The sequence below is a fragment of the Loxodonta africana genome, chromosome 10, assembly GCF_030014295.1.
Source record: "Loxodonta africana isolate mLoxAfr1 chromosome 10, mLoxAfr1.hap2, whole genome shotgun sequence".
NCBI classification, from domain to species: Eukaryota; Metazoa; Chordata; class Mammalia; order Proboscidea; family Elephantidae; genus Loxodonta; species Loxodonta africana.
In genome coordinates this window covers 20548690-20572820 of record NC_087351.1, presented here as the reverse complement: position 1 = coordinate 20572820, position 24131 = coordinate 20548690, and the positions used below count along the sequence as shown (strand labels likewise).

The 24131-nt window shown below is 41.7% G+C and overlaps 1 protein-coding gene and 1 long non-coding RNA gene across 3 annotated transcripts in view; one reads left to right on the top strand and one right to left on the bottom strand.

The window, feature by feature from the left end:
* Positions 1 to 11457, bottom strand: part of DPH6 (diphthamine biosynthesis 6) — a 214241-nt gene extending 202784 nt beyond the window's left edge. For both annotated transcript variants that reach the window (XM_010598317.3, XM_010598318.3), the window contains exons 1-2: positions 11381 to 11457; positions 968 to 1062 (exon numbers count right to left, since the gene is read on the bottom strand). In XM_010598317.3, the coding sequence (XP_010596619.1) occupies positions 968 to 1062; positions 11381 to 11403 (118 nt within the window). In that variant the 5' untranslated portion in view covers positions 11404 to 11457. The remainder of the gene's footprint in view (positions 1 to 967; positions 1063 to 11380) is intronic.
* Positions 11458 to 11494: 37 nt separating this feature from the next.
* The window catches only part of LOC111753001 (uncharacterized), a 117717-nt gene continuing 105080 nt past the window's right edge, over positions 11495 to 24131 (top strand). The window contains exons 1-2 of the long non-coding RNA XR_002787858.2: positions 11495 to 11821; positions 19104 to 19292. This is a non-coding gene — a long non-coding RNA (uncharacterized LOC111753001). The remainder of the gene's footprint in view (positions 11822 to 19103; positions 19293 to 24131) is intronic.

Here is a 24131-nt window from a genome sequence, read left to right as displayed (position 1 = left end):
GACCAACTTCCTGCTGACTTTAAATCAAAATTAGCTAAATCCTCTCCATTTACCAACCCACAGCCATCTACACTCTTTTACTAGAACTATACTTTCAAAAGATTTTTTCCAGTTTTTTTCTTGATAATATTCTAATTCCATTTACTATTACATTTTTTCTCACTAACAGTACTCTAAATAAATGTCTCTGTTCTACTAGGAGGTATAATTTAAAGATATACTTTGCTTGTCATCTTATCCACCCTGCCAATGAGCCATGAGCACATGGGAGATTATACATTAATGCACATGGTAACCACAATAATTCACGTTATAAAAGCTGAAGACAAGATAGAAACTAAGAGGGGAAAGTATAATTATATGTGTGTTATATATTATAAAAACATCTGCTTTTTAAACACCAAGACGTCTCAAGGCAGAAGCCTTAAAAACACACTTGCCTGACTTGCCACAAGGAGTAAGGGAATGTCTTTCTTTTGCTCACAGAACATCAACCTGAAAGTGGATTCTGCTTTCTTCTTTTATAACAGTGAAAGTGCAAGTCTCAGCTCTGCAAGTCTGCTCTAGCTATTCTGCCTTGGACAAACTTATTAAACTCTGAGTCTCAGAATTCCTGTCCGTAAAAAGAAAGATTAGTGATGTTTCCTTCTAAGGGCTGTTATGAGGCCTAAAGGATACATAAATGAAAATACACCTAGAACTTAGCATCTATCCAGTGCCATCGATTCCGACTCACAGCAACCCTATAGGACAGACTAGAACTGCTTCACAGGGTCTCCTAGGAGTGGCTGGTGGATTCAAAGTGCCAACCTTTCGGTTCGCAGGCGAACATTTAACCATTGTGCTACCAGGGCCCCGCGAAATATATTAGTTCCTTTTTTTTGCCTTCATATACAGCATACAATATGCAATTATCAAGCTGGAGATTAAGTCATTTAGAGAACTCCCCATTAACCCATGAGCTCACCGTGATTTTCAGCTGGTCTCAGGTTCGCTAAAGCAACAATTTGATGCCCAGCAGCAAGGCACTGCATCATATTATAACAGCTGTCCTTGCCACCACTAAGAAAGAAAGAAACAAGTAGCAGGTTACCGTTCTTCAACACAGGTTCCTGAGTGTAAACATAGAATAAAATATTTATTCAACTTCTCGAACTATTCGAGGGGCTGTTTTGTACTTAGAATGCAAAAAACACACATCATTTCCAAATTGTAAGCAAGCTGAGCAGATAAATCTGAATATCTAAGGTTGTTACTCACAAGAGCTTATGAAATTATATGCCATTATAGCAAAGAACATTCTAAACAGAACACGGTAACTTCTTGGTATGTAACAAGTGCCATTACTTAATGCACAATATGCAAACATACTTTAGTCAGCGCCTTTATTTAATATGCAATATACAAATATGTAATACGCAAATAAAAATGATTTAATTTTACATCCCAGCTAAACATTTATAATACATGCTCTTTAGGTGAAATTCACTATAATAAAGTAGGAAAAACATTTATTCTGTTCCACTCTTACAAATCCAACGACTGGCTGCCATCATCAAATAAGGGATCAAATGAAAGATCTGAGACCCAATCTAATGACAGTTTTAGGTATTTTGTGGATTCAACTTCCACAGAGATAGAAAAAGAAATGTTGAATTACACCGATAAGGTTAATCATCACCTTAGATATATGAATACATAATGGCAGAAGTAGGCTTAAGCCATAAATCTAATAACAATTTGAAGGGAACTTCTAAATTCTGGTTTTGAATCGACCTAACCCAAACCCACTGCCATCGACTCAATTCCAACTCATAGCGACCCCACAGGACAGAGTAGAACTGCCCCATAGAGTTTCCAAGGAGGACCTGGCAGATTTGAACTGCCAACCTCTTGGTTAGCAGCCATAGGCACTTAACCACTACGCCACCAGGGTTTCCGAATCGGCCTAAGGCAGCAGCAAATCACATAGTCGAGACAAGTGGTAGCTCATCTGTAACAAGGCTGAGGGGCAATCTCCGTGGTATTTTGGTTTGACACTCTACTACTTCCCACTATAAACGTTCCTTCCTTTTATCATTGCCTCTCTCTCTTTTATATTTGTTTTCCTCCTGTTTAGCTTCTTTCCAATCATTGCTTAAGGTCTGCAAACATACCCCTACCCATGCAATGTTTCAAGCTATTCAGAGCCCCAGAAACCAACGACCTAAGGAGCTAGGCTTTTTGCCTTTTATATTAGTTTTCAGTATTTGTCTGTCTCCACCAAGCCCATCAGTAACAACTCTCATTCCAGAACTTTTCGAGGGGAGAGCGCAAGCAGCAAAGTGAAGTCTGAAAAGGTCCACTCTCCCTCTCCTCAGATTCTGATATTCCCCTAAGAAAGTGCTCCCCAATTTCTTATTAAACCTCAGTATTCTAGTTTCCCAGCACAAGAAGACTTTACTAATTCTTCAGAATATAAAAGTTTAAACAGTTTACATCAACAATCAGAACTTAGCCTTACAATTTATTTTAAAATATGCCAACATTTCAAATACAGTTTTAAAGTAGTATATTCTGATTGTTCTCTGTGAACACTTGTGCCCAACAAAACTTAAACAAGTACTCTAAGAAAAAAAGGTTTTCAAGATCAAATAAGCTTGGGAAATGCTGACTACCATACTCTCCTCCTAGAACTCCACAAAATAGCATATGTTAGGTACAGGTCCTACAGTTCACAATTTTAGTTCCCAACTCTGGGATGCTAAGCTAAGTTACTCAATATACTTGAGTTTAAGTGCTTCATCGTAAAATCAGAGAATGGCTCACTCTTTCATTACAAAAATGATGCTCTTTGCAGTCTAGCTAATGATAAAAAAAATCCAAACCAGACCCACTGCAGTTAAGTCGATTCCAACTCATAACGACCCCAGAGTAGAACTGTCCCATAGAGTTTTCAAGGAGTGCCTGGTAGATCTGAACTGCTGACCAGTTAGCAGCTATAGCACTTAACCACTGTGCCAGCAGGGTTTCCTAGCTAATGACAGACCATAAGAATTTCAGTTTCACATATTCCCTAAAACACACACACACACACCATTTCTCATTTTAATCTACACAAAGATGAACTGCAAAAAGACTCATTGTATCAAAGTTTAAGTGCATATATGTATATACCTGCTTATGCATTCATACACACTGCATATCTCTTAGCATTTACACAGGTCTTACAGTTGAACAAGAATTTTCAAATATATTTTCCTGTTTAATTATGACATTAACATTGTAAATAAGTAAAAACCAAAAACCTGTTGCCACTGAGTTGATTCCAACTCACAGCAACCCTAAAGGACAGAGTGGAACTGCCCCATAGGGTTTCCAAAGAGCACCAGGTAGATTCAAACTGCTGACTTTTTGGCTAGCAGCCGTAGCTCTTAACCACTATACCACCAGGGTGTAAGTAAGTAGGATTTATTATCTCTATTACACTCATGAGAAAAGTGAACCTCAAAAAGTTGTCAGTTGACCTAAGTCACAGAGCTAGAAGAAATTCGGCCTAAGAATTCAAACTCAGACATCCTGCCTTCAACTCCGTGACTCTTTCGATTGTACCATAGCCACGTTTACCAGTTATAAATTGTTGTCAGTTGCTGACTAGTTGGTTCCAACTAATGATGACTTTATATATAATAGCATGAAATTTTGCATAGTCCTGTGCCATCTTCATGGTCACTGGTATGTTTGAGTCCATTGTTGTGGCTACTGTTTAGTGCCTTCCAGTCTAGGGGGTTCACCTTCCAGCACCATATTGGACAATATTCTGTTGGGTAATTTTCAAAAGCAGATCACCAGGCCTTCCTCCCTAGTTTTTCTGGAAGCTCTGCTGAAGCCTACCCACCATGAATGACTCTGTTGGTATTTGAAGTTCCTGTGGCATTGCTTCTATCCTCATATGTGCTGGAAGCTACAGTCACATACTTCTCAATCTTATAAAATGTATAGAATGCATCCATCATTACCTTTACTTTTTAATTGCTTTTTATTACAGAATTTACTACAGCTGTTTAGGAAATGGAAGAAATGGCTCACAATCCCACTCAGCGAGTATTATGCTGTTGTCCCTTTGCTATATTCCCTTCTATCCCATTGTTGTGGAGCTTTTCAAAAAACAATAGTAATTTTAACATGTACACAAAATTTATATTATCCATCACCTGTTCACATCAGCTTAAAATTATCCCTAAGATCCTATATTGTCATTTATGCTTATTATTCAATTACCTATAAACACACTGCTAATGATCACACTCTAAGGTAAATTCTGGCTCAGTGGTATCTTGAAAAACAAAAACATAAGTATATTCTTCGAGAAATGAAACTATAATACAAATGCACTATATAGACCATACACATGATAAGCACTCATTACTATCAACCACTGCTGAGCCGACTCCAACTCACGGTGAGGCTACGTGTGTCAGAGTTGAACAAGGCTCCATGGCTGATTTTTCAGAACTGGATCACCACGCCTTTCTTCCAAAGCACCTCTGGTGGACTCAAACCTCCAGCCTTTCAGTGAACAGCTGAGCATGTTAACCATTTGCACCACCCAGGGACTCTCATTTATTTCAAAGCACTATTCTTATGAACCGAAAAATCTTCCTTTAATATTAAAAATAATGATTTATGCAGACTCAAAGGTTGATAATTCTGTATGTAAAGTACTTTGAATACATACTGATAACAGAATCCCTAGGTGGCGCAAATGGTTAACATGCTCGCCTACTAACGGAAAGGTTGAAGGCTTGAGTTCACCCAAAAGTGCCAAGGAAGAGAGGCCTGTCAATCTACTTCTGAAAAATCAGCCACTGAAAATCCTAAGGAGCAGAGTGGGGTCACCGTGAGTTGGAGTCAACTCAACAACTGTTTTTTTTTATTTGTTTGTTTTTTAAATAAATGAAAAATTAGAACAGCCTAAGAGTATTCATTTTCTAAATCTTCTAGGGCTAGGAACTCTAAACTGAGGTATCTGCAACAGTAATGAAATAGCTAAATATTTATGTCAGTATTTAAGTCATCTCCCTATAAAGAAGCTAGCAGCTAAAACACCTAGAAAAACTAAACTGTAGGCCTAGAAGGGACCCAACGCTTCTCAGGCTGAAGCACAAGAGTCACTGCAACACAGCCAGCATTCGAGGACATTTTATCTCAATGCTCTGAAATACTGTCTGCCCCTGTTTTTGCAGTTTGTTAAAAAGAACACAAAAATAAAGGCTAAAGGAAATACTGAGATTCTAAACAGGTGAAACATTACTGGACAATAGAACAAAGCACTTAGTTAATGCCAGGAAGACTTCAGCCGTATCACCATCTAGCCTGCCTGAACCGAAAAGCCTAGAAAAACTGGTCAGATTCTTTTCACAGACTCAGAGTTAGCTGAGCATCTACTATGTGCTGCATATAATACTAAATGTGAAGACACAAACACGAGTCAGTATGGCCTACGGGGGCGATGCGAGTTGAGTGGTAGAAATCTTACCTATCACAAGGGAGACCTCGCTTCAATCCCCACTCAACACACCTCAAGTGCAGCCACCAGCCTCTCTCAGGGGAGGCTTGGGTGAGGCTACAATGCTGAACAGGTTTCGGTGGTGCTTCCCGACTGCGGCAGACAAGGAAGAAAGCCCTGGGAGTGGCCTGCTTCTGAAAATCAGCCAATGACAATTCTATGGATCACAACCATCCTATCCCCGACCGATTATGTGGACGGCGCAGGACCTGGCCGGGTTTTATTGTGTTGTGCACGGGGACACTATGAGTTGGGGGACGACTCGACAGCAACAACAACAGGTTCACTGTAAGGGTGAAATAAGAATATATGTTTTCATCCATTCAATAGTCATTTACTGAGTAAGGTATAAATACTTTAACACTGGCGGGCATACAGCAAATGCTCAATAAATTTATGATGATATTTTATTATTTTTGCTCAATGATCTCGAAGTTTTCAGCCACATAGCAAGGTAGTTAACACTGTGAGCAGTTTGGCCAAATCCCATAATAAATAAAAACCTTGACAAAAATATACAAAATCTGTATTTATAAATTACATAAATACGTACACAAAGTAGAGCGAAGGATATAACAAAACATGAACAGCAGGATTTCTTTTGGTGGAATCTGGAATAATTTGCATTTTAAAATGTAATGAGCCTGTGTGTCACAAACGGTTTGCAATTGGCTCCTAAGCCAAAAGTTGGCAGTTCAAATCCCATCCAGTGGCTCTGCAGACCGCTTCCGTAAAGATTACAGCCCAGAAAACCCTATGGAGCAGTTTTACTCAGTAACACATGGGGCTGCCGTGAGTCTGAGACGACTCAACGGCGGCTAACAACAACAACTGAAAATGTGCTGTGCATGTTTAGCCTTATTTCTGTCTCATCTTTGTCTTCACCAGCGTTTTGCTAGCCCCTTTCTGCAGGCCACCTTTCTTACATTTTGTGCACCCATTTACGGTAAGCAGTCCAAAACCCCTTCTAGAACAAGGCGGGGTATAAACAAATAAATCTTGCAGTAAAACATCAACACCAACAGGTTTGGGGGTGTTTTTTTTTTTTTGGAATGAACATCCCAAAAATCAACTGGTTGAAGACTCTAGCCAGTAAAACCTCAATCACCTGAAAGAGATTATGGTCTATTCTCAATTTTCAGATATGCACAGATAAAGAGTTCACAGAGATTTTCTTGGTTCCTTGCCTATTCTTTACCATCTGAACTTTCTTATGATACCATTCAAGCCAAATATTCTGTATTTGTGCCTCTGTGGGAAATGAGCACTATACCTTATTCACACACCCGAGACAAATAAAATTAAATAAATAAAATTCTTGGTCTCCACCAGTTGAACAACCTTGACTCTCAATGACTTCATACAAGATCCATTTTTGCTCTGTTTTTTTTTTTTTTTTTTTGAAGATAATCTGCAAAAATGCTTAGTGGTATTTAGTAACTTTTCAAAGAGGTATTACAAACTCCGTTGCTTTTAGCCGCCGTGGAGTCAGCCCTGTCTCACAGTAACCCCATGTACAATGGAAGGAAACGCTTCTAGGTCCTGTGCCATCCCCATGATCAGCTGTGATGGGACCTTCGTTGATCCATAGGGTTTTCAACGGCTGTTTTTCAGAAGCAGATAGCCAGGCCTTTCTTCCTAGCCCATCTTAGTCTAGAAGCCCTGTTGAAATCTGGTCAGCATTATAGTAACACGCAAGCTTCCACTGACAGACCAATGGTGGCTGCACGTAAGATGCATTAATCAGGGATCGAACTCAAGTTTCCCACATGAAAGGCAGGAATTCTACCACTGAACCACCACTAAAAATTATAAATATATCAAGACCATAATGCTTAAGAAACGAACTCAATGTTCTACTGAAATCCTTTGACATAACTCTTTTGAGTCACAGATGGAAGCTACAGACCCTTTCACAGAAAAATGTACAAATGACCCACAGAATGCTTTTATGCAATTTAATAAATCCCCTCATCTAAAGCTGCCCTAGGCGTGCAATGATCCCAGTTAAGAAACTCCGCTTAATGGGCTACACCCATCTTCTTCTCTTCTCCTCCTCCAAGATTTTTGAGTCTTCAGTCTGTCTCTTACTTAAATAGTTAAATATTTGGCAAACTGCCCGTGGATGAATTACTGATTTCCTGGGCTACTTTTAATTTTTATCTATCTAGATCAAACGAAAACCACAAAGGTTAAAACTTAATCATTCACTTTACAGGGGAAATTTACTAAATAACAATAATTATTGTGATATTATAATGTAGCCTCCTAAATATGACACTGAAGTAGAAGTGGAATATTCCAATCACTATATAAGGAATTTAAATGTTTTATCAAGAGTCCTTAAAAGATCAGTAAGTCAGGACTGAGTTACCTAAAAACCCAGTGCCGTCGAGTCAATTCCAACTCTTAGCGACCCTATAGGACAGAGTAGAACTGCCCCAGAGTTTCCAAGGAGAGCCTGGTGGATTAGAACTGCTGACTCTTTGGTTAGCAGCCATAGCACTTAACCACTACCCTACCAGGGTCTCCATGAGTTACCTAGAACACTGAACTAGGACACTTATAAAATATTAAGTGGGCTTACCGATACAAACACATCTAAACTCTTTTTTATGTGGTTATTAAATTTGGTTTCACTTTATATATGGAGAATTAAAGCACTGAAACTGGTCTACCTTTAGTTTTGGTTAAGGGTAACCTAAAGTAACCTAAAGGTTGGTAGTTACCAGTTTACCCAGAGGTACCTTGGAAGAAAGGGCTGGTGAAAACTCTACGGGACACAGTTCTACCCTGACACACGTGGGGTCAGAACTGAGTCCGTGACGACTGGTGTTGGGTGTTCTTTCAGTCTTTAGTTTCAGCGGTAGCATCTTCACCTTCCCCGTGGGAGACCCTAGTGGAATTCATGGTTAACGCACCTTCCGCATAGCCACCAACCATCTGTCAGTACAGATGGGTCAGAATCGACCCAGCGACAACAGGTTTGGTGTTTTGGTATGATGCTGAAGAGATTTCAGCAGAGGTTCCAGAATCAGATGGACTAGAAAAAAGGTCTGGTGATCTACTTCTGAAAATCAGCCAAATAAAATCCCGTGGACCACAACAATGATCCCATCTGCAACCAGTCAGGGGTGGCAGATGATCAGGGAAGGTTTTGTTCTACTCTGCATTGTGTGGGTCACCATAAGTGGGGGCAACATGAGGGCAGCTGACAATAACACTCTTTAGCTTGTAAATCATAGGATTTACTTTAGCTACCAAATAACATGGGTTACTATAGATTTCACACTTCTGTTTATTCCAGTACGTTGACATAAAAAAAAATAATCGGTCAGTGTTCAACCATTTCAGGAGGTAGCATATGATTAGGAACCAATGGCACTGAAGGAAGAAGTCCAAGCTGCACTGAAGGCACTGGGTGAAAAACAAGGCTTCAGGACTTGACAGAGTACCTACTGAGATGTTTCAACAAACAGATGCAGCACTGGAAGTGCTCACTCGGCTATGCCCAGAAATTTGGAAGACAGCTACCTGGCCAACCGACTGGAAGAGATCCATATTTACGCCTATTCCCAAGGAAGTTGACTCAACAGGCTGTGGAAATATCATTAATATTGCACGCAAATAAAGTTTTGCTGAAGATCATTCAAAAGTGGGTGCAGCAACATGTTGACAGGAAACTGCCAGAAATTCAAGCCAGATTCACAAGATGTGGAACCAGGGATATCACTGCTGATGTCAGATGGATCTTGGCTTAAAGCAGAGAACACCAGAAAGGCGTTTACTGGTGTTTTATTATGTAAAGGCATTCAACTGTGTGACTCATACCAAATTATAACAACACTGCAAAGAATAGGAATTCCAGAACACTTAATTGTGCTCATCAGGAACCTGTACATAGATCAAGAGGCAGTCGTTCGAACAGAACAAGGGGATACTGCATGGTTTAAAGTCAGGGAAGGTGTGCGTCAAGGTTGTATCCTTTCAGGACACCTATTCAATCTATAACCCAGTGCCTTCTATATGCTGAGCAAATAATCTGAGAAGATAGACCATATTAAGAACAGGGCATCTGGATTGGAGGAAGGCTCATTAACAATCTGTGATATGTGGATGACACAACCTTGCTTGTTGAAAGCAAAGAGGACTTACTAATGAAGATCAAAGATCACAGCCTTCAGTATGGATTACACCTCAACATAAAGTTCTTACAACTGGACTGGACCAATAAGCAACATCATGATCAAGGGAGAAAAGACTGACGTTGTCAAGGATTCCATTTTACTTGGATTTACAATCAACACCCATGGGAGCAGCAGTCAAGGAATCAAAAGACACAATGCACTGGACAAATTTGCTGCAAAAGACCTCCTTAAAGTGTTGAAAAGCAATGATGTCACCTTGAAAACTAAGGTGTGGCTGACACATGCCATGGTATTTTCAGTTGCATCATATACATGCGAAAGCTGGATGAATAAGGAAGACCGAAGAAGAACTGACGCCTTTGAATTGTGGTGTTGGTGAAGAATATTGAATATACTGTGGACTGCCAAAAGAATAAACAAATCTCTTTGAAGAAGCACATCCAGGACTCTCCTTAGAAGTGAGGATGGCGAGACTATGTCTCACATACTATGGACATGTTATCAGGAGGAACCAGTCCCTAGAGAAGGACATCATGTTTGGTAGAGGGTCAGAGAAAAAGAGGAAGACCCTTAATGAGATGGATTGACACAGTGGCTGCACCAATGGGCGCAACCATGGCAACCAATGTGAGGATGGCTCAGGACTGGAGAGTGTTTCCTTTTGCTGTACTCAGTGTCCCTAGAAGTCCGAATCCACTTGAGAGCACCTAAAAACAACAACAACAATAATAATAATAATAAAAACACTGTAGTCGACTGACTTCTGACTCATAGGACCCTACAGGACAGAGAACTGCCCTGTGGATTCCTTACGCTGTAACCGAAGCAGGCTGCCACATCTTTCTCCCTGAGTGGCTGGTGGGTTGGTGGGTTCCAAGCAGTAACCTTTTCTGTTATTAGCCAAGCTCTTTAACCGCAGATCACTTAAAACAATGTGTAAGTGGCAATGGCAAAGGCAACTGGATCTGGATCTAGGATAAAACTGCTAGAATTTCGTCTCCACCACGAGGGGAGTTATCATCTCTCTGTACTTATCTCCGAGGTAAAAAAAAAAAAAAAAATCCATGCCACAAGCAACGCACATCTCTCCCGCCTTCCAAGCCACACACGTGGCACAGAGGTGAAGGAGGGGTAGTGCTGTGTGGGAGGGAAACGGATAAGGAACAGTGAGGACGAGGAGGGGGAATCCAGGAGCGAAAGGCTTAGCAAGAAGTCAGAAGGGAACTACAGATAAGAAGCAAGAGAGTGAGGAGAAAAGGACAGGGATAGCTGAATAAGTCAAGTAGAGGCTCTTAAACTTCGCTGCCCCTTAAGAGTTTTTTTTAAAAATCCGACGCCGAGCCGCACCCAGACTAATTATATCAGCATCTTGGGGGCTGGATCCAAACATCAGTGTTTTTAAAGCTCCCCAGGTGAATCCAATGTGCAACCAAGTTTAAGGACCAGGAGACCAGAGGGACGGCGACGGGCAGGAGGAGGAGCGCGAGTTTAGGGGACAGGAGAGGCCGGGCAATAGATCGAAAGCTCCGCCTTTTCCTGTGGACAAGAGAGCCAGCCGAAGCCCCCACACGCGGTTCCTGCAGACTCGCCCTCTCTTTCTGCGGCGGTGGCGGTTTCTGCCCATTGACTTGACCGCACGAGAGGCTGGCAGGAAAGGTGGAAGGCAGCCTGGGCGCCACGTTACCTGATCAGAGCCGCGACCCTCATGCTGGGCGCAGTGCGCGTGCGTGCCGCGGGCGCGGGCTGGAACCGGGACTGGCGTCGCCGCCGCCGTGACGCGCGCGGGGCCTCGGCCGGGTGTTCGCTCCGCCGCCTGTCCGCGCACCTGCGCTGAGGCCCTTGCGGCTACTACCTGCTGGGGACCTGGGCGCGGAGGATGCGCGACATCGACGCCATGCCCCTGTGGCGGGGACATCCCGGCTTAGAACAGAATAGTGTTTAGGCACGACCTAGCCACCTAAGTGAGGGCACTGAAGCTGCCGGGGGAAGGGTAAAGAAGGCGTCGCGGGGCCCTAGCGTGGCGACGCTGGATTTTTGTAGTAGCAAAGTTAAGTTTACATATGCTGCGGTTGGCAGGATTCTCTTCCCTGAGGAATTCGGGTTCGCATTTGGATCCTCTCCACAGGTTTGAAGAAGAGTGAAGATAAAAGCTGAAAAGCTAAAGAGTGCAGTTAGTTTCTTGGGGGGGGGGCGGTAGTTGCCAAAGCAACTCATAGCTTCCCTATAGAACAGAGTAGAACTGCCCCATAGAGTTTCCAAGGAGCACGTGGCGGATTGGAACTGCCGACCTTTTGGTTAGCAGCCGTAGCACTTAACCACTATGCCATCAGGGTTTCTGGGGGTAGCTGAGTGAAGGCAAAGTTCCTCTCCCCTTGCCTGACTACAGTTTCAGCTCTAGGAGTTTCGGACAGACCAGTGGGGAGCCCTGAGTCAAAGTTGCCCATTAGAGGAATCGCAAATTGGGCAGGAATGGCCTGGTTCTAGTATCTCCACTGTGCTCGGCCATGGTCTGAGAGCTGGGAGGGGTGGGGGGAAGCTTGGCCTGCTGCAGACTCAGTGGTGGATCCAGAGTTCAGCAGCTGGAGACTATGAATGGGTTCTTGACAGTGTTCATGTCGCAGCTCACCATGGTTTTTGCGAACCTCTCTTCCTACGGGTAAATTTCGAAAAGGGAGGGTAAGGGGACGAAGTATAAATCCTGTCATTGCAGTTGTTCTTGGGGCCTCAACTGGTACTCAAGCTCTCATCCTCTCTCCATTCTCTTATTCCCTTCTTGCTCAGATCTTGTTGGCTTACCTGGTGGTATGACCCAGACATTCATTCCTAAGCGATCTTAGTCCTTGTTTGTCATACCCTTCTTAGTCTGGAATTGCCGCATGTGTCCTTCCTCAGATACAACTGGGCAAAGGAGTACCAAGAGGCACCCAAGTGGATCATACATCATCTAGATGTATTCCTCCTTGCCCCCAGTGTGTAAAAGCAGCCCACCTCCTGCTAATCAGAGTCAATTATTCCTGCCTGCTGGCCTCTGGGTGCAAAGAATCAAAAATGCCCTGGTGGTAGCTGTAGCTTGGAGTTCAGTGGAATCCCAGCAAGAAAGCAAACCTTTGGAAACCAAGACTTACAACTCTAAACAGCACAGAGTTCCCTGGTGGGTGGGAGGGATGGCCATTGGGCCGTTCTTGTTTTCACCTCTTGGTTCACAGATCCGTGTATTCTTTGTATTGGAGACGTAGTAGCAATGGGATGTGATCTCTGATTTAGCACCTGTACTATACCCTGAAGGACAGCACTCCATCTTTGCAAATTATTGCCTCTGAGCTGCTGCTTCAGCTGTGACTTTAGTAGTCTTTAAGTTTCTAGTACCTCCTGAGGCTAACTTCATCTAGATGGTACACTTTGTGATAATGGCAATTAGATCCCGTAAGTATGGGCCACTCCCACACCTTCTCTGTACAGTGGGTTTCCTTATGGATGCCCTGCTGGGTGGGATTCCATGCCTATGGAGGTATTTTGTTAGTGGGGCCATGTGAGGCTGTGCAGGCAGGGAAAGCCAGGTGTTAGTACTCCTACTATGCTCGATCAAAGACTGGGAGTAGCCCTAGGAAAGGGTTACATGGAGTGAACAGTGAGTCCAAAGTTACTGCAACTGGAGGCAATCAGTCACATGTTCTCCCCACAGCAGGTTCTTTTGAAAAAACATCTGATCGGGGGGTTCCATGGCTGCCAGACTGAGATAGGATGACTCTCACAAAATCTCATAATGAGGGAAATGAACACTTACACTCGTTTCACATTGTTCCTGCTGGAGCAAGAAATGTAGAATGAAGAATTAATTCAAACCTAAGAACAGTATTTTAAGGAGAACTAAGCTGAATTTATGAAAGTCTAAATGCTTTAAATAACTTCCAAACATATGAAATCTGTTACCATCAAGTCGATGTGAACTCATAATGACCCTATAGGACAGAGGAAAACTGCCCCATAAATTTCCAAGGAGTGCCTGGTGGATTCAAACTGCTGACCCTTTGGTTAGCAGCCATACCTCTTAATCACTATGCCACCAGGGTTTCCCACACAAATATGCAAACATACTAACTTTGAATCCTGGCAAAGCATTTTTGAGAAGACTCAAATTAATAGGTAAAACTTATTTTTAACTAGTAATATGCATTTGCCTATAAGTTATTTCCTCATGCATCTGTAAGTTTGTTGTACTATAGTGGCTTGCGTGTCGCTGGGATGCTGGAAATTACACCACCAGTATTTCAGATACCAGTAGGGTCCTCATGGTGGACAGGTTTCAACAGAGCTTCCAGGCTAAGATAGACTAGGGAGAAGGACCTGGCGGTCTATTCTGGAAAAAAATTGGCCAGTGAAAACTTTGCAAATAGCAGTGGAACATTGTCTAGTATACCGCCAGCAGAAAAGCCCCTCAGGTTGGAAAACGCTCAAAATACGAATAGTGAAGACCTGCCACCTCAAGGTAGAGTCGACCTTAACGACATGGATGGAGTAAAGTTTTGGGGACCTTCATCTGCTGAGGTGGCATGACTCAAAATGGGAAGAAACAGCTGTAAACATCCATTAATAACTGGACCGTGGAATGTGAGAACTATGAATCTAGGAATATTGGAAGCATCAAAAATGAAATGGAACACATAAAGACCTTGGGCATTAGTAAGACTGGTGTCGGGGGACAGCCCCAGCAAGGAAAGGACCTTACTATGCATCCTGGCAGATAATCTGAAAAACTGCCACATAGCCCTTTCCAGATTCATGAGTTTATTCAGGGAAACTTACTGACATGGGTAAGCAGCTCTCTCCAGTGGCAGCCGGCTGGGGTATTTTCCACAACCACCTAGCAAGGGACCCAAGCTTATATACTATTCCAGCTGGAACCAAGGGCCATCATTTTCTTCCACGTCCTTAGGCAATCAGTGTTTCCAGGGACTTCACGTCCAGGCCCAGATGTTTTCCTTCTTTTTGCTAAGGCATTCTTTGATTTTGGCCGCTGGCCCAGTCATGCCACTCCCGGCCTTGTACTTTAGCCCGAGTCCCTGGTGAATTCATCCCCAGCATGCTTCAGGGAAGAGGAAAGCTGGTTCCATTAGGGAGGGGGTGCATGTAGCTGAATAGCATTACCGTACAGGTGGTATTGGCCATTTTGAATCCGACAATCAGGATCCACTATGCCGAGAAGGACAAATTGAAGAGGAATGGCTCACATTCATCGTTAAAAAGAACATGACAAGATTTCTCCCTGAAGTACAATGCTGTCAGGGATAGTATAATATCCATGCACGTACAAAGCAGACCAGTTAATAAGTCTGTTACCCAAATTTATACACCAACCACTAATGCCAAAGATGAAGAAGCTGAAGATGTTTACCAACTTCTACAGCCTGAAATTGATCAAACATTCAATCTAGATGCATTGATAATTGTTGGCAATTAGAATGTGAAAGTTGGAAACAAAGAAGATTTGGTGGTGGGAAAACATAGCCTTGGTGATAGAAATGACACTGGAGTTTGCATGGTAGAATTTTGCATGACCAACTACTTCTTCACTGCAGATACCTTTTTTCAACAACATGAACGGTGACTATACTCATGGACCTCACCAAATGGAATACACAGGAATCAAATCTACTACATCTGTGGAAAGAGATAGTGGAAAAGCTCACTGTCATCAGTCAGATCAAGGCCAGCGGCAGACTGTGGAACAGACCATCATTTACTCATATGCAAGTTCAAATGGAAGCTGAAGAAAATTAGGGGAAGCCCATGAGAGCCAAAACATGACCTTAAGCATACTCAGCCTGAATTTAGAGACCATCTCAAGAATAGATTTGGTGTATTGAACACTAATGACCAAAGACGAGACAAGTTGTGCAGTGACATCAAGGACATTGTATATGAAGAAAGCAAAAGGTCATTAAAAAGCTGGGAAAGAAAGAAAAGACCAAAATGGATGTCAGAAGAGACTCTGAAACTTGCTCTTGAGTGTCGAGAAGCTAAAACAAAAGTAAGAAATGACGAAGTAAAAAACTTGAACAGAAGATTTCAAAGGGCGGCTTGAGAAGACAAAGTAAAGTATTATAACGACGTGCAAAGACCTGGAGTTAGAAAACAAAAAGAGAAGAACACACTCAGCATTTCTCAACCTGAAAGAACTGAAGAAAAAATTCAAGCCCTGGGTTGCAATACTGGAGAATTCTATGGGGAAAGTATTGAATGATGGAGGAAGCATCAAATGAAGATGGAAGAAATACACAGAGTCACCATACCAAAAAGAATTGGTCAACATTCAACCATTTCAGGACATAGCAAATTATCAAGAAGTACTGTTACTGAAGGAAGAAGTTCAAGCTGCACTGAAGGGAATGGTGAAAAACAAGGCTACAGGAATTGACAGAATACCAAGTGAGATGTTTCAACAAAGAGATGCAGTGCTGGAGGTATTCACTTGTCTCTGTCAAGAAATTTGAAAGACAGCTCCCTGGCCAACCAAATGGAAGAAATCCATATTTGTGCCCATTCCAAAGAAAGGTGATCCAACAGGATGTGGGAATTATTGACCTTTTTTTTTTTTTTTACCATTAAAGTCACACACAAGTAAAATTTTGCTGAAGATCATTCAAAAGTGGTTGCAGCAGTACATCGAGAGGGAACTGCCAGAAGTTCAAGCTGGATCCAGAAGAGGACGTGGAATGAGGAATATCATCGCTAATGTCAGATGGATCTTGGCTGAAAGCAGCAAATACCAGAAAGATGTTTATCTGTGTTTTAATAACTATCCAAAGGCATTCAACTGTGTGCATCGTAATTATGGACAACAGTCACAAAGAATGGGAATTCCAGAACACCTAATTGTGCTCCTGAGGAACCTGTACATAGACCAAGTGGCAGTTGTTCATACAGAACAAGGTGTTATTGGGTGGTATAAAGTCAGGAAAGGTGTGTGTCAGGGTTGTATCATTTCACCATACTTATTCAATCTGTATGCTTAGAAAATAATCCAAGAAACTAGACTGTATGAAGAACGTGGCATGCATCAGGATTGGAGGGAGATTCATTAACAACCTGTGATATACAGATGACACAACCTTGATTCAAGGACTTGACACACTGATGAAAATCAAAGACCATAGCCTTCAGTATGGATTACACTTCAACATAAAGAAAAATCCTCACAACCGCACTAATAAGCAACATCACGATAAATGGAGAAAAGATTGAAGTTTTCAAGGATTTCATTTTACTTGAATCCATAATCAACACCCATGGAAGAAGCAGTCAGGAAATCGAAAGGTGTATTACATTGGGCAAATCTGCAAAAGATCTCTTTAAAGTGCTAAAAAGCGAAGATGTCCCTTTGAGGACTAATGTGCACCTGACCCAAGCCATGGTGTTTTCATTCACCTCATATGCATGTGAAAGCCGGACAATGGATAAGGACGACTGAAGAAGAATTGACATCTTTGAGTTATGATGTTGGCGAAGAATGTACCACGGACTGCCAGAAGAATGAACAAATCTGTCTTGGAAAAAGTATAGCCAGAATGCTTCTTGGAATCAAGGATAGCAAAACTTCATCTCACGTACTTTGGACATGTTATCAGGAGGGACCAGTCCCTGGAGAAGGACATCATGCTTGGTGAAGTAGATGGTCAGTGAAAAAGAGTAAGACCGTCAATCAGGTGGACTGACGCAGTGGCTGCAACAGTGGGCTCAAGCATAACAATGACTTGTGAGGATGATGCAGAACCAGGCAGTGTTTCCTTCTGTTGTACGTGATGTCCCTGTAAGTTGGATCTGACTTAATGACACCTAACAACAACATAAATAATTTGCCCAAATTTCAGGAACAGTTGATTTTGCAAGGCCCCTATATGCTTAGCGTTCTACATGGATAGTATAAAGGTAACTTCAGCCCAGTCAATGTCAACAAGTGAGAAGATTTTATGTCAGTAAAGTCTAGCCAAACCAAACCAAACCTGATGCTCTCGAGTCGATTCTGACTCATAGTGATCCTATAGTACAGCCTAAAGTAATTTTTTTATAATATATTGAAATGAATTGCACAAGACTCACCTTTCAAAGGCATCGTGAACTCACTTCCCACAGTCTCAAAGTATTACATGTAAATGATTATAGGTTGGTTTATAGAGCCAACAAAGTAGGTGAATGGAAAGTCAGCCTCAAGAAACCTCAATCCCTTGCCAGCTTACTTAAGGGAAACTCTCCATAGCCAAACAGTGTTGCTGGTAATAAAAGTTGCAAGCTGTCACTGATTGCTGCTTTGTTGGCAGCACATCTCAATGATGCACTGATTGATAAAGACTGAAATAATCAAATCAAGAAGCTACAGGTAGTTACTCCAGATACCTTTGAAGGATTTAAATCTCAAACCAGCACATTCTCCTTGCAGGCATGCCGTATAGGGAGCCATCAGAAGGTCTCGATGAGGAGTTAGGGAACAAGGAATTAAGTTATCATTTAGAGCATATGTTCAGGGCATCAGAATATGAGCATCTATTGCATCTATGTTAATAGTAATGGCAGCTAACTCTTGTAATGCTTGTTGTGGGCTAGGCAATCTTCTAAGTGTCTTATGTATAGTGAGTCATCTAATCAGGGGCAGAATATCTAATAGACAAGGTAAACACGATGCTTACCTTGCTTACCAGATCATCTGTAGCAAGCAATTTCACATGGATTTCACCAGATCTTTGACGTGAAGCCCATGCGCAGTTTTTTACAACAGATTAGTAAGTAAGCACAGCTCATGCATTCCTAGTTTACTGGTTAATCTGCCCATCAGGGACTGTAAATTTGACAAGAGGCTTTGATTCTGTAGGAAGAGGGCTGTGGGGCTGGGAGAGAGTCAGATGCCAGCCATACCTAGAAACAGAATCTTCGATGTGGTGGAAAAAATGAGAAATTGTTCACTGGAGATGATCTGGTAAGCCAGGTGTGCACCGTGCTTACCTTGCCTGTTGGATAATCCACCCTTGCATTTAAATATCACAGCAAACCAATGCATTTGCAAATGAGGAAACTGAGCCCAAAGAAGTTAAATGACTTGCCTGAGATTCTGGAGCTATTACGTAGCAGGACCAGGATTCAAACCCAGGCAGTCAAGCTCTGAACTATGCTCTTAACCACCTGCTGTATCTGCCATTGAAGTGTACAGCTAATTATCTGGCCAAAATATCCTATTCCCTAGATGTGTTTGGAAGGGCATTGCCGTCATTCACCTCCTGACTCTCCTTGTTTTTCTATGCTTCTAAGCTAACAAACCCTTTTCTGAAAGACACAAATAGTTTTATTATATGAATTGATATATTACATGAAGCTATTGTTAAACATTGTAGGCCTGAGAGTGGTTTTGTCTCTTTTAGGTTTCTTTTCTCTATAATGGAAGACAGCAAATTCAAAGGCTATAGGAACGAGACAAGTAACAAACGAGTGAAATGGCATAAGACAATTTGGAGTGCTGGGGACTGGCAAGCCACTGCTCCCTCATCACTCAGCTCTGGGTACCCCATGCACATGTGAACACAATGACACCAGGCCTTCGGTTTTTAGAGGTAACAGAAATTTTCATTTTCTTAAATGCTGTTAAAAATTTTGGGGTGGGGGGGAACTACTTTTTAAATTGTGAACACCACACACACAAAATAAAACATCTGCCCAGGTGTTCATTTTATAATTTAATTTTCACGAGTAATTTTTATTCCTTCACCCAGTATTTATTGATGGTCTATTCTGTGTTTATTTATCAAAAATTTTAAGTGCTTATGTCCTTTGATTTCACTTTTCCACTTTAGGTATCTATCCTACAGAAATATTTTACACTCACATATGTGCAAAAATGTGTAAGGATGTACCTTGCATTATTTGCAAAATGGAAACAATCTAGGCAGGAATTTTGTGTTCTTCATTTCTAGAACAGTCTTAGCATGCAGTAGGTACTTAATACATATTTGTTGGGAAAAAATATATATATAATTAATGAATCTAAATGTTCATTAACAGAACTGGTTAAATAAATATGGTGCCTCCACGCAATGAAATATTGTGTAACAGATGAAGAAAAATTCTCCAAGATGTATTTTGAATAAGCTCCAGAAATGTTCTCATTCATATCAAGACAAAATAAAATTATATATGTTGTTGTTAGGTGCCCTCGAGTTGGTTCCAACTCATAGCACAACAGAATGAAGCACTGCCCGGTCCTGTGCCATCCTTACAAGCATTGTTATGCTTGAGCTCATTGTTGCAGCCACTGTCAGTCCACCTCATTGAGGGTCTTCCTCTTTTCTGCTGACCCTGTATCTTTCCAAGCATGATGCCCTTCTCCAGGGACTGATACCTCCTGACAACGTGCCCAAAGTGTGTAAGACACAGTCTCACCATCCTTGCTTCTAAGGAGCATTCTGGTCATGCTTCTTCCAGGGCAGATTTGTTCATTCTTTTGGCAGTCCATGGTATATTCAATATTCTTCATCAACACCACAATTCTAAGGTATCAGTTCTTCTTCGGTCTCCCTTATTCGTTGTCTAGCTTCCACATGCATATAATGCGACTGAAAATACCACACCTTGGGTCAGGTGCACCTTAGTCTTCAGGGTGACACCTTTGCTCTTCGACACTTTAAAGAGGTCCTTTGCAGCAGATTTACCCAATGTGATGTAACTCTTGATTTCTTGACTGCTGCTTTCATGGCTGTTGATTGTGGATCCAAGTAAGATGAAATCCTTGAGAGTTTCAGTCTTTTCTGTTTATCATGATGTTACTCATTGGTCCAGCTGTGAGGATTTTTCTTTTCTTTATGTTGAGGTGCAATCCATACTGAAGGCTGTGGTCTTTGATCTTCATTAGTAAGTGCTTCAAGTCCTTTTCACTTTCAGCAAGCAAGGTCGTGTCATCTGCATAACGTAGGTTGTTAATGAGTCTTCCTCCAATCCTGATGCCCTGTTCTTCTTCATATAGTCCAAGTTCTCGGATTATTTGCTCAGCTTTTATACAGACTGAATAGGTATGGTGAAAGAATACAACCCTTACGCACACCTTTCCTGACTTTAAACCAATCAGTATCCCCTTGTTCTGTCCGAACAACTGCCTCTTGATCTATGTAAAGGTTCCTCGTGAGCACAATTAAGTGTTCTGGAATTCCCATTCTTTGCAATGTAAAATTATATGTAAGTTATATATAATTTTATAAATCATATATAATATAAAATTTATATGCATATGCAGAGTATGTAGATATTAAAAACTCTAGAAAGTTATATACTAAACTGTTATAATGTTTACTTCTGAAGAGAAGAATGGGAAGTGGGACTTCTACTTTTTAAACATATATGTCTGTATTGTTTGACTATTTTAGAAGAATGTATGTACAAAAAATTTTTTTTATGTACAGTACTTATATATTTTTAACACTGTTCAAGATATTTAGCCCCACTAACAAATGTAAAGGCAGATAAAATAACCATGTGATATGATTTCTTAACTTTAAGGTTGGCAAAGATTAAAAAAATAAACCTGGTGAGAATAGAGACCAATGTTACAAGCCTATGGAGAAAGGAATAATCTTATGCTCAATTGGTCGATAACAACTTTTCTGGAGGGCATACAACTGTATGTATAACATATAACTTTTCTGGAGGGCTATTTGGGCTATGGATTGAATCGTTAAAGAGCCCTGGCAGTTCAGTGTTTAAGCACTTGTCTGCTAACCGAAAGGTTGACAATTTGAATTCACCAGCTGCTTTATGGGAGAAAGATGTGGCAGTCTGCCTTCTATAAGGATTACAGCCTTGGAAACCCTGTGGGGCAGTTCTTCTCTGTCCTATAGGGTTGCTATGAGTCAGAATCGACTAGATAGCAATGGGTTTGGGTTTTTTGGGTTATTAAATCTTTGAAGTACGTACACGTTGACTAAGCATTCCATTTCCTAGGGATTAATCTTAAGGAGATAACTGAACAATAGTACAGAGGTGTATATACTAGAATGTTCCTTGCAATGTTGTTTATCATTTTGGAAAATATAAAACAAGTTAAATGTCGGTCATTAAGGAATTGGTTAAATAAATGATACATGTTGCATGCAAACAGTAAATGTAAATAATACAGCTATATAGTAAAAGATTACACAATAATTAAAACAATGATATTTATTTATTTCTATGTATTAACATGTTAGTATATCCATGAGATTTAATATGATTGCATTAACATACAAAGAATACACATACACACATATATACACACATATGTAAAAATGGTGTGGGAGCAGTGTCTGACCTCTAACTTCACAAGGGGAAAGAGGAATCGAGATCAACTGCCCAAGGCTGATTCCTATGAGGCAGGGGTCAGATATGCCTCCTCTCTCCGCCGTCTTTATCAATTCTGACGCCAACTGCCCCTTCCATGGCACTCTCTACTTCTCTCCTGGGTTCTATAATGCACTGCAATGGCCACACACAACTCCAGACAATACTCATGGTTATGGGGTTTATTAGGGAAGTAACAGTTACGATTCAGGTTCAGGGACACTCAGGATACAGTTCCTCCATCAGGACAGGCTCTTTCCAGCCAGTGCTCACAGGCACGCCTGTCCCTGGCCCTAGGCCCCTGCCCAAAGGTACCCAGCTTTCTCACTCCGTGGGCTAGGAAGCCCACTATGTCACCTCCTGCTGCCAGGTCTCCGCTGCTGTTAGTGTTAGAGCTCTCTCTCCCCGTCTCCTGGTCCCAGGAGCTTCTCAGCGCAGAGCTCCCAGGTCCAAAGAATGTGCTGACTCTCCTTCCTTGGTAGTGGTATCTTCTCCCTCCCGCCTCTGGGGTGGCTCACCTCAAGCCCAGCAAAACTGGCCAATCCTTTTGGTGGGCCATAATTACCCTATCTGCACAGTCCCACCCATACACCTGGGTGGGAGTTAAAGACCACGGCTAGAAAGGCCACACGAAAGTGATATCTGCCACAGCAAGAGGCGTACCTATGGGAGATAGTACAGAATTGTGGTTAAGCGCTTGTGCTCTAGAATCAGATTATCTCAATTTGAAGCTCAGTTTACTAAGCTTTGTAATTTAAATCTTTTTACTGAAAATGTATTTAGTTATCTGTAAAATGGAGTTAGAAATAGTATCGACGACACAAAACTGTTTTAAAGATTAAATGAGATAGTAAAAAAAAAATAACATAGTCTATTATTATTATTATTTTTCCTGGATAGAGGTCTGGAAAAAAATCATCAAAATTTTGGTGGTGATTGTCTCTGGGTGGTGAAATTGAATGGATATTTTTGCTTTCCAAAGTGTTTGAATTTTTGAAAATGAACACATTTTATCTTTGTTATTAGAGTAGATGGTAGTTGGAAGAATGTGTTATTGGAGGAATGGAAAGAAAGAGGGAAAGAAGGAAGAAAGACAGAAGGCCATCTGACTGCTTCAGGCTAGGTCTCACAGGTGGTGAATACTTTGATGAAATTACAGAGAATTATAGGGAAACCCTGGTGTTGTAGTGGTTAAGAGTTCAGCTGCTAACCAAAAGGCTGGCAGTTCAAATCTACCACGCGCTCCTTGGAAACACTGTGGGGCAGTTCTACTCTGTCCTATGGAGTTTCTATGTATCGGATTTGACTCCATGGCAGTGGGTGGTAGTAGTAGTAGTAGTCGTCCTCACTGCTATACATTCAAAAAACTCAACTTTACCACGTCAACAGTAGGGAACTGATGGAAGCTATGTGCATATTCACAAAGACTCATTAATAAACCAGAATGCCACACATTTTATATATGCACACACACAAATCAAGGAGAACGTTCCACAAGTGAACTCATTCTTTTGCCAACAAGAAAGCCCAAATTGGAAATAGAACTCATCAAAACATTGCTTGGTAGAGACTACATCAGCCTGAGAATGGAAGAACTAGATGGTATGCGGTTACCACCGATGACGGACCTGACAGGAAACACGAGAGAGAATCCCTGATGGAGCAGGAGAACAGTGGGATGCAGACCTCAAATTCTCGGAAAAAGACCAGACTTAATGGTTTGACTGAGACTAGAGGGACCCTAGAGGTCACAGTCCCTGGACCCTCTGTTAGCCCAAGACTGGAACCATCCCCAAAGCCAGCCCTTCAGACAGTGATCGGACTGGACTATAGGACAGAAAATGACACTGGTGAGGCGTGAGCCTCTTGGCTCAGGTAGATACATGAGACTATGTGGGCAGCTCCTGTCTGGAGGCGAGATAAGAAGGCACAGGGGGAGAGGAGCTGGTTGAATGGACATGGGGAATACAGGGTAGAGAGGAGGTGTGTGGTGTCACATTAGGGAGAAGGTAGCTAGGGTTACATAGCAAGGCGTGTATAAGTTTTTGTGTGAGAGACTGACTCAATTTGTAAACTTTCACTGAAAG